General features: G+C 35.5%; 2 protein-coding genes across 3 annotated transcripts; one reads left to right on the top strand and one right to left on the bottom strand.

Annotated features, from left to right (window-relative positions):
• Positions 1 to 1,413: 1,413 nt before the first annotated feature.
• On the top strand, positions 1,414 to 3,594 carry PDLP1 (plasmodesmata-located protein 1). Of its 2 annotated transcripts, XR_016024613.1 has the most exons (4): positions 1,414 to 2,456; positions 2,571 to 2,605; positions 2,938 to 3,072; positions 3,166 to 3,594. XR_016024613.1 is itself a non-coding variant. In XM_007050114.3 (3 exons), the coding sequence occupies exons 1-3, from the start codon at positions 1,700 to 1,702 to the stop codon at positions 3,171 to 3,173; spliced, it is 900 nt and encodes a 299-aa protein (XP_007050176.1). In that variant the 5' UTR covers positions 1,414 to 1,699; the 3' UTR covers positions 3,174 to 3,594. The 2 variants fall into 2 exon arrangements, 1 of the variants encoding a protein (XP_007050176.1); XM_007050114.3 differs by lacking the exon at positions 2,571 to 2,605.
• Positions 3,595 to 6,646: 3,052 nt separating this feature from the next.
• Positions 6,647 to 7,285, bottom strand: TOM22-V (translocase of outer membrane 22-V). Its single transcript, XM_007050112.3, has one exon. The coding sequence runs from the start codon at positions 7,196 to 7,198 to the stop codon at positions 6,881 to 6,883; it is 318 nt and encodes a 105-aa protein (XP_007050174.1). The 5' UTR covers positions 7,199 to 7,285; the 3' UTR covers positions 6,647 to 6,880.
• Between the last annotated feature and the right edge of the window lie 4,194 nt (positions 7,286 to 11,479).

Below are 11,479 nucleotides of genomic sequence, written 5' to 3'. Positions count from 1 at the left end.
TAGAAATAAATAAAACTTTTATATAGACGAAATACATTAGAGTTAGTGTTACATTTTATTTCCATGTCCTTTCATTTTTAATCAATGATATTTTCTTACCTTTCACCTTTATATATATATATATATATATAAAGTGGTTTTGGGATAAAAGTAAGAATAAAAATGTTAATTTGAAATTGTTGCACAAGATTTAGTACTGTTAGGGATATCATTGGTTGGATATTTGTTGTTTTTGAATTATCCAAACCCAAACTCTTTTATTTGATAGGGTATACAAACTCTATGAATATTCGATTAATTTTTTTAATTGTTACTCGAACTCATACCTGAATGTTGTATACACTACCCCGTTAAATACCCATATCCATTAAATATCCTATTAAAATATATTTTTATGTATATAATTAATAAAAATTAAATTATAAATGAAAATTAGTTAATAAAACAATAAAATTTAAAATCATAATTAAAACAAATTAATGAATTTTTGTAAGTACTAAATTAATTATAAAAAAATTATTAATAATAAATATAAAACTGAAATTTAATACTAAAAATCATTATATATAATCGAGTTTGAATAATAATTATCTTAAAACTATTATCCGAACTCAATTATAAAATACTTTAATCCTACTTAATCAGATCGGACATTGTAGACTATCCGATTACAAAATAGTTAACCCATCTTTAAGTATGGTCGGAAAAGCTGCGTAAAGCAGCTTATCACACTTTGCATATTGTTGACATAAGCGAATAATCCTTTCGGGATCCTTATTAAGAAATTAAGCTAAGTGAAACCTAACCAACCAAGGAAATTATGCACTTTGTAAAAAAAGAAAAAAAAAAGCAAAAAGCAAAAAAAAAATTGTATACTTTACTTTTTTATTATTACTACTTTGTTTAGTTGTTTCAGCACAAATTTTGTAATATAACAAAGCAGAAAACAAAAATGCACGTTGGAGAAATGATCGTTTGCTTTGCTCCACTATATGCTAAAGCCCCGACTTGCTTTTTTCGCCAGAACAAGTGCTTGCAAAAGTTCATTTTCTTACAAGCTGTACCCAATCCAAGGCTATACATGCAATTTTTTTTTTGAATTGCCCTATGTTCTCTAAAGCCCATGTGCTTTCCAAACAAGCTTGAATGCTATATGTCTCTCTGAACAATACACAGTGCACAGACACACAAATTTCATGTGAAAGCATATTTCTTGTTTCATTGTAGTCAAACCATAACAAAGAGATGTTGGACAAATACTCCAACTCTAAACTCTACAACAGAATAAAATCTGATTATATTCGCTTTCACTGCATCAGGCCATCCCCAGAAAAATATTTAATCTGCTGATTTTGATTGGATATTCATTGCTGTGTTTATGAAGAGTAAGATCAGCAAAAACCAATTTCATCTGTCTCTGTCAAACAATTATTAATCGTCTTCTAACTTTAAAGCTAAGCACTTGAATTTGAAGAAGCAAAAAGAGAAAGCAAAGAAAATTACACCCAGAAAAGCAACCCCATAGAATAAAGGTTCAAGGCCCTTTAAGGACAGTTCAGACTTCAGGCCATATATAGCAACAAGCCTCTTGTTTCAAGCTCAAACCCATATCCAGTAGCTCCCATAGAAACCCTCCTCAAAACATCCTTTTATGTTGTGACAAACAAGAACTACTGAAAGCAAACCATCCAGTTCTCAAATGGGTTTGCCCAGAAAATCCCTCTGTATTCTATCTGTTTCTTGGTTTTCAGTCACAATTTTTTTGGGGTCCTTTTCTTTTGTTGCAACAGGTGCAGATTATACTACCGTGGTCTTTAAGGGCTGTGCAGACCAGAAATTTCAAGACCCATCTGGAGTTTATTTACAAAACCTCAAAAACCTCATGTCAACTTTGGTTTCACAATCATCACAGAAAACTTTCTCCACTACCACCTCTGGTCAGGACCCTAATGCAATCATGGGCCTTTACCAATGCAGAGGAGACCTAACAACAAGCCAGTGTTACAGCTGTGTAAGCAAGCTCCCAGAAATTAGTGATAAACTTTGTGGCAAAGCTGTAGCCGCTAGGGTTCAGCTGAGTGGCTGTTATCTAAGGTACGAGATTGTTGGGTTCAAACAGGTTCCAGAAACTGAGTTTTTGTACAAGGTTTGTGGGTCAGCTCAGGCAAGTGGCACTGACTTCGAGGGCAGAAGAGAGACGGCCTTCAACATGACAGAAGATGGTGTGAAAAGTGGTAAACGTTTGTTTTACACTGGAGATTATCAGTCTGTTTACGTTTTGGGTCAGTGTGAGGGTGATTTGGCGAACAGTGACTGTGGGGATTGTGTGAAGAGTGCTTTTGAGACAGCAAAAGATGATTGTGGTGACTCAATTTCAGCACAGGTTTATCTGCACAAGTGCTACATTAGTTATAGCTACTACCCCAATGGAGTTCCGACCGTATCTTCATCTTCAGGTAAGAGATGGAGAGAAAGGAAAGGAAAAGATATCACCTTTCACATTAATATATTGCGAATTTGGTTTCTTGCTCCAATATGTCCATTATTTTTATATTTGCTATCACTTGTAGAAAGCCTGTGGATCATTTTCAAATTTCATTGCAAGGTAAAGTCTCTACCCGGACCTGGACCTGGACCTCCCGATTTTTGTTTTGTTTCTCTAAAGATAAAATAAATGACTTAGAATAATGAAGGATGTGGATTGTGGAGAGAGAAAGAGAGATTGCTCTCTTTGTGTGAAGAAGACAGGTGGCTTTCCCTTGGTTTTTTGAGTCTAGTCAAAAAGTTTTTAGTCCCTGGGGCTGAAGGCGTGTAGAGGCCACTTTTCTATTAATTCTCCTTAATTATGTTAGTGGTTCCATTTTTCTCTCTCTCTCTCTCTTTACCTGCTAAGGCAATCTCCTCGCAATTAAATTTTAAATTTGGTGATTGTTGTAGGGACAGGGACAAGGCAACACACACAGAAGACAGTGGCAATCGCGGTTGGAGGAGTAGCAGCTTTGGGGTTTGTAGTTGTTTGTTTGATGTTTCTGAAAGCAGTGTTGAAGAAACGAAGTGCTAGTAAACATGAAGGTTCGAATACAACTCCAAAATTTTAGTAAACAGGCCTTACAAATTGTCACCATTTGAAAACTATAAAGTATCATTGAACATGATTACGTGCAGGCTACTGAGAGGATGAGCATCCTGATGATGGGTGGGTCTAAAATGCTAGAAAAAGACGGAGCTTTTGAGACGAGAAAAGAAGATAACCGAAGTTGGGGGAGAGAATTTCAATGGGAAATGCGAAGAGTCCCCACAGATACTCGAATGCTGACCTGGTTGTTTTATATGTGTTAAACAAACATGTATATCCAACTATAGAGGCTAATAGTGACTAAACGAATTTTGTTCTATAATGCTGATGGACAAGAATGTTTACCCAACCATATACAAAGTTTGTCAGCCAAAGCTTTGCAGCAAATTTAGATTTCCGTTGGCTACAAATTACCAAAAGAGTCCAATAGTATCGGTGTTTCAAGTCCTTTTGCAATCAAGGTTCATTTGTTTATTCAATCTTCCGGTGTCATTAGAGAAAATGGCATCTGTTGAACATCTTTTAAGCAAATGCTCAACTTGGTTAATACACTTTACAATCTCATTCTGAAAATGATTGCAAAAAGTAAACATTCCAATATACAACTGCTTTTCTAGGTACTCACCATTAATTAATAAAAAGCTAATCTTGCAAATCATCTTGCAAAAACTCCACCGTCCAATTCTTTCTGTGATTTGCCTTTCGTTTGCTACAGTCCATTGCGTAAGTACTTATAGACTTTTTCTTTAGAGGGTTTTAACAAGTTAATCAACTGAATTACGTGGCTGAAATTCTAGCTCCATTTGAGTCGCAATCATAGAAAAAACATGGCATACACAGGCACAGGGACACGTACCCCAAACAAATGTTGACTCTATCTTCGTTGCTAAGGCAACAGCTCTTTCGCTGATTGACATGCCCAGTGCCAATTAGCTGTTGTATCTTTGTTTTTCATAAAATAACTGTGTTAATCAAATTCCCAGAGAAATATCAGCACCAGTACCCATTCTTTTCTGATTTTCTGCTCTCAAAGGCTACACCTATTCCACCAATCATTGAAAGCGTCATCTACTGCACCCGGGTGGTAACTGCCAAGTGTTTTTTCCTCCCTGGTCCCATCAATGCCTTCAAGTTCGACAATATCCAACACTTTCTCCCCACCAATCTTAAAAGCAGAGAAATCAACTTCACTAGTCTTCTTTAGGGCCCGACCTCTCTAAATCTCTATCAACCAGGATGATTAACATAAGTTGGCGGGTCACCTATGAGATCATATTACCTCATTTCTACGTTATGGCCACGTATACAAAGAAAATACTAGTTCCTAAAATCCAGGTCCAATTGATTCTTTCCTTGTTTTCTTTACCCCTTGTAATTTGCAAGATTTGGACCATCCAGCCTCATCACATGTTGCTTAGTACCCATTACCATCCCCAACTTCAGCAGCTCCTCCAACTGCTGTCTATTGCCTAACTTCACTTCATGCACCTTACATCTTGTTACAAGATAGCTAATCAAGTTGCAGATGCCTTGGCAAGATAAGTAGCCGAGCATCAAGACCTTTAAAAGTTTTTTTTCCCAGCCTCTTTGCGGTGATGAATATGGTATAAGCTTCGACTAGGAAGGTTAGTGTAAGGCTTCCACTATAAAGCTGTTGTCAACTAATGATATAAATAATCAATTTTGTTATGCTGTTAAAAAAAAGGATAAAATACCTTGACTTTTTTAAATTTTGATCGAAATTACATAGAAGTTCATTAGTTTTCGAAATAAACATTCTATCCCAAAAGCACAAACACAGTTACCAAAAATTATGAAAAGACTAAAATGCCTTTTCTTTCCTTATTAATTTATAAAACTAATTATTATTTTAAAAAAAAAAAGAGCACCAATCGATGCTCCCCTTAGGGAGCCTTGAGGGAGCATCGGGCTCTTCATTTCGAGAGCACCAGGTGCTCCCCTAAGAGCCCCGATCAGGGTCTCCAGGGGAGCTTTGGTGCTCCCTAATGGGGAGCTCTTTTGTTTAAAATTAATAAAAAAATAATTATTATTATAAAAATTAATCAAAGGTAAAATTATCTTTTTACCTTTGCCACATCAGCAAGTTAACACAAATATTAACAATTGACTAATGACTAGACCTACATGTCCAGTAAAAAATATTTTTTGAGACAGAGTGTTCATTTTAAAAACTAATAGACCTCTGTGTAATTTCGATTAAAATTTAAGAAGGTCAGAGTATTTTATCCTAAAAAAAAAACACTTCTAGAAGACTAACATCCCTCACCAGGGAGAAAAAGTACTTTTCAACATTTTCACCTCTTTCCTTGACCATTTGATCCCAAAATTGCGTTTCCAAATTGTGAAAAGTGAAATACAAAAGAACGTTGAAAGCTATATGTAGTTCATTCATCACCAAATATTTCCCTCCATTGAGTATATAGATGCCAAAGTTAAAAATATGAAAACATAAAGCAGTGCTACAATACCAGCATCCCTGGCAAATAAATTTTAGCTTATTAAACAACAAAATATTTTCTGTGGCCCTAGAAAAATCTATCTCTTGTTCTGGATCTCTAGGGAGCAAAGGTTGAACAGTGTGGTTTTAGTGCAAGAGTATCCTCTCAAAAATCTTATACTACCCTCTTTCCCACACCTCAACCTTTTAAACAAAAAGTTTTAAGGAAAAAGGTATCAGAGAGCTTAAATTCAATACCGAATACATTTTTCTCATCATTGCCTACAGTGCCTAGCTTTCTGTCAGACGACATTCTTCTCATCCTTGCCACAGCACCTAGCTTTCTCATCTAAATATCTAATAGATTTAACAACCAAAGCAACTGGAAAAGAAACAGCCTCAAAGCCTCCTAAGATAATTAGCTCAACCATGAATCAAACAACTAAAATCCCTCAAAATATTATTATCTCCCCGTTTGCTATATGATATATCATGAAGCTTCACCCTCAAAATTGAAAGTAAAAGAACTGACGTCTTTTAGTTTTCATGCTATCACACATCGGACATAGCCATACCAAAATTAAAATCCCAATTTGCAACTACTTTGGTGGACCTAACTCCCATATCCCAGTAGTTCAAGGTCCTTGACATTCTAGGTTCTAGTGGAAGTATATTAGAACCTTCAGGGGAACTACCAAATCAAGGAAGTGCAACTTACAATAATTCTCAACCCTAGCCCTACTCCCAACTATTTATCACCAATGATAGTGCTAAACATGAGAATGAACTTCATCACAAAGAGGAACAATACTGAAACATAAGACTTCCTAGAGAGAAGCAAGAACTCTTCACACATCTCTGTAGACCAAGTACACTCAAATGCTGCACTGCAATCCACAAATACCGATTTATGGCAAATCAACCAAGTAAATGCACTTGAGTACATCTTTGGTACATCTTCATCGTGCTACCCCAATGACTACCCAGAACATTATATGCAATCAAACATTAAAAAATCATTTCAAAACCATTCAATTTCATTTACAAGTACCTCAAATGAACACTCTCAAACTAACAATTACTTCATCACAACAATATTAAACACTGTCCAATTTCACTTAAAATCCATACGCATAAAATAGATAACAGCAAGTCCAGTAACAACATTCTCACACGCAATTAAAACTAATAAAACCAAAATGTAAAATCTTATTTAAAATTTTTATGGAAAAAAGATCCTAAAACTACTTCAAAAAGGTTGTATTACAACAACCAGATGACAATGGCCTAAAAAAGGCTACGAATTTGATAACCGGCAAGGTCTAACCTGAGATTACCTAGCCCGATCACTTAAGGGCCGGGCCAGTAGGCGGGGCACCAAGGAGACTAGCTTGCTGGAGCTCGAGCTCATTGAACTGCTGCTCGCGGTCCATCTCGATGATCAAAGGGACAACTAAGATCAAGAAGGTTGTTCCGGCGATCCAGGCGGCTTTGCCCGTGCTGCGGAGGAGTTTCTTGGAGACGAAAGCGGCGTCGCACGCGGCTTGCTTGCCACGGGAAACGATGGGGGAGGACGTGATCCTCGCGAGGATGTTGGAGTCGGACTTGGGGGCGGATCGCCTCTCGGGTAGGGAAACTCCGCCTCGCCTGGGTTGGGCCGCCATGGTTTATTTGGAATGGCGAAGAGGGTTTTTGTTGGAGGGTTTTAAGTGAAGACCGACGAGCGAGGATTGAACAGGAGAAACATTTCCTGTCGGGTGCAAATTTTATAGGTTCTAGAAACTACGGAAAAACACTAGCATTTCCAAGCTTGTTATTAAGTAAAAAAAAGTAATTTTTACGTACTACTTACTAGAGGTTGGTACGATGCCACTAAAAGTAAATATATTTTTTATTTGAATTTTGCAAAATTTCCTATACATGATTTTCCATATATATTAGATTTTATTAAAATATGGATAATTTAATCTAAACAATAAAATAATATTGGCATAATGTTCAAAAAGCTCATAAAATATTAAAAAAAATTAAATAAACTCTTATTTTCTTATTATGTTTAATCAATGATCTATATTTTTATTTTGAGTCAAATAAATCTTTATTACTAATGATTAACTAATTATTATTAATCAAAATATCATTTATTATTTATTATCTACATGTGACTAACATAGCATCGATATATAGGTAAAATGCACATGATTATATTTTAACATCATATCAATGTGATATCATTGTGTAAAAATGTCACGTCGTAATCAATTATAATTTGTTAGCATTTCATATCCTCTTCAATTATAATATATTAGCATGTCATATTAATGTCATATGATAAAATGACAAATAACATTTTAACTTAATCAATCATTAGTTATAAAGATTTATTTAATTAAAAAATATATAATAATTTATTTGGCTTAAAATAAAAATATAAGAGTTTGATTAAATGCAATAAAAGTATAATGGTTTATTTGAATTTTCTTAAATAATTTAGAAACTTTTCAAGATATTATGTCAATAATATTTTATGAGTTTACATATACAACTATAAATAATCCACACTTCCATTGCAAATCTATCATGATGAACGATTGGAGAACAAAGGCACGAAGAGGACTACACTCAGATGAAAAATGAGGTTGGGTGTTGGTTAAGAACAACGATAAGGGATCGAAGACTAGATAGGAAACGAGACATTAATGAATGGCGTTAGAAACTATTCATGGCTTACATTGATAATTTAAACCCCAAAGTTTCTTGGAATGACGTTAAGGAGTTCTTCAATGAGTATGGAATAGTGGTTGACCTTTTCATTGAAAGTATAAAGATTGCCCCTAGAGAAAGGAAAAGTGAGTATGCTTTTGTTAAATATAGATATGAAAAGGAAATATGGGGAGTGACAAAGCAAGGGAACCTGAAGAGGTGGGGGGACAGAATAATTAGAGTTAAGAAAGTTAAGTATGGATGGAAGGAAAGAAGAAAACCAAAGGAGGAACAACAGAATCTGATCCACCAACCTAGAGAGATTGTTCAATTGAGATCATCTAAAGAAGTTTTGGCACCCAAGATGAGGCAAGGCAATCAACGTAGAATGCTTGAGAAGCATAACGATGATGACAAAATCCAATTAATCAAGATGGGATTGGTTAACATATGAACTAATATGGTGTGGTTGGATAGAAATGTAGTAAAGGTTTTGAATAAGGATATTAGCTATAGGGTTATCCAATCAAGGTTGCTTAGTCATGACATTCCAACAAAAATTAGGCTTATAGGAGAGAAAAAAGTTGTCACTATATTAGAAGATGAGGGTGAAATGGACATCGTCTTGGAACTATACCTTGAGATTTTAGATGAATGGTTCAAATCAGTAGTGAAGTACCGTGATTCATAAAGAAAGAATTTTATTTGAGTGTAGATTGTGGTTCAAGGCGTCCTCTTGGCACTAGAATTTTTTCAAACTATTAAGGGCCAAATGGGGGAAAGTTATTCAGTTTGGTAAGGCAACAAGTCGTCTTGAGAGATTTGACTGGGCGTGAATGCTAATTGAGATTACCCAAGAACAAGTCTTCCTCTAATTAGTATGGGTTAAGATGAATGGATTGAGGTTTAGCCTTAGAATTAAGAAAAATGATATGGGGAAAAGAGTTTAGGAAGAATAATTATATGATGAGCAAGTGGATTCTAATGGGAACTGCCAAGTCAAACATAAGGTGACAACAAGGGACAACCAAAGCAAGGACAGGGAAGATGTATGAGTGGGGGCAAAAGCATATTTAGTCAACCAAAATTTCAAATTTAAATCATCAAGCCTAAGGGTTGTTAGGGAGTCAAAAGATGTTTGGAAAGAAGAAACGAAGATAGTAGTGGCAAGTGCAAAAGGGGGTTGTGATTTAAACAGTGTGGAGAAAGGAAATAGTCAACTTAAAAGGCTAGAAAGGCAGATAAGGCCAAACTCAAAAGATGTGGGGAGAAGGCCTAATGCTACCGAGCCCAAGTAAGGTAAAGAGAAATGAGAGTTTTGGGACTGATCAAAGAAGGCTAAGACTAAAGTTAGAATTGAGTTAAGCCCAAAAAAGTTAACTAGGGGAAATAGCTTTGGTAAAAAGGGTTAAGTCTATGGCTTTGATCAATCTAGAGATTGAAAAAAATCTCAATTAACCTACGGGTAGAGAGAATATATGGCAAGGCATTATCAAACTCAGCAATAAGAGATAGAAGAAAAAAAGAGGGTACTAGTATAGGTATCACATGGCTAAAAAGGGTCAATTTTAATGGAGTTATGGCGACCAAGGCAAAATCGGTTAGAAGAATCGACAAAAGTTGGGAAGGACAATCTATTACGTAACTCAATGATAAAGAAAAAAAAGGAAAGAGCCAAGGGAAGTAAGTGATAATACAAGGTAAAGACAAAGCAGAAGTGGTGAACGTGGAGCTAGGAAATGGTAATTCAACAAGAAGTGGACAGTTAAGGAAGGCAATTTTAAAGAAAGAAAATAACAGTCACGTGGGATTTGAAATGATTAGAAACAATAAAGGGTAAGTTAAAAGCAATAAAGGAATAAAGTTAATTGATAAAGGTGGCACAAATAATAGACCTATGGCTATTATCCATCAGTTGAAGGAAGGATTTAATGATGATGACATTAAGAGTACGAATGAGTTATTATGAGGGAGCCAGAAGATACTTATGAAGTGGGAATCTAGTTGGGAATCAGCAAACCGTGATCAAGACCTTTGCAGCCATGGAGTATGAAGAGTTGTAATGTGGAGATAGAGAAGTGTTGGAGATGTATGTTATTCTATTGAGTTTTTTATTTGATTACTAATGTTGGCTATTTCATGAAATGTCAAAGGCATTGGTAGGATTGAGAATAAGAGGGTTGTACGTAATCTAGTTCAAACCATAAACCTAAATTCATTCTTTTGTAAGAGACCAAATGTCAATAATTTACCTAGGGGACAATTGAGAATATGTGGGGTAATGGATGAATTGGGTGGGTAGTTTCATTAGTTGTTGAGACCGTCGAGGACTGCTAAACTATTGGGATAATGAGTTCTATGGAGAAAGTGGTCATTAATAGGAGATTCATTTTGGTTGTGGGTTATGATAGGAGTTTCAACCTAAGATGCGGAGTAAGAAATGTTTATGGTCTAAACGTTGATTTGGAAAAAAGACATTTGTGGGATGATTTGGGAAAAATTATTAGAGAAGGGAATATCCCCTGGTGCATTTGAGGGGACTATAATATTGTTAAAAATGGTGATGAAAATATAAGGGTGTCCACAAATGAGAAAGCCATGGAACAATTTTCTAAGTTCATTAAGGAGTGTAGGCTTACTGATTTGCTAATGTTTGGTGGAGATTTTACATGGATGAGTAATTGGAAATTAAGGTTTGATCATTTTTTAATTTCTTTAGAGATTTTGGAAGCCTGCCATAATATTCATAAGCTATGCTTATCGCGATCCATTTGGACCATAACTTCGTTGCATTGAGTACGGAAGTAACAAATTGAGGATCGAAACCTTTTCGATTCTATAACCATTGGTTGGAAGATGATAACTTCCAACAAATGTTTGATAAGGTTTGAAAAGACTGAAGTAGGGGTAAAAGAGGTAAGGATGATGTATGACAAAGACTAAAGGAGACAAAAAAATCTATCAAGGTTTGGCAGGTCAATAAATATAGGGTGGGCAGACAGAAAATCATGGGGGTTGAAGAGGAAATACATCGCCTTGAACTTGAGTAGTAAAGTAAGGAGAACAATGAAGAGACAAAAGGAAAAATTGTTAAGTTAAGAGTTGAATTATGGGAACTACTTTGAACGGATAAAAGGAGCTAGTGGCAAAAATCGAGGACTAGATTGTACCTCAAATGAGACAAAAACAAATGATTCTTCCATAATGTGGTTTCGGCAATAAGGAGAGGTAATGCTATTATC

Source organism: Theobroma cacao, chromosome 1 (genome assembly GCF_053813885.1).
Source record: "Theobroma cacao isolate CCN51 chromosome 1, ASM5381388v1, whole genome shotgun sequence".
NCBI lineage: Eukaryota > Viridiplantae > Streptophyta > Magnoliopsida > Malvales > Malvaceae > Theobroma > Theobroma cacao.
This window is presented reverse-complemented; position numbering and strand designations above follow the sequence as displayed.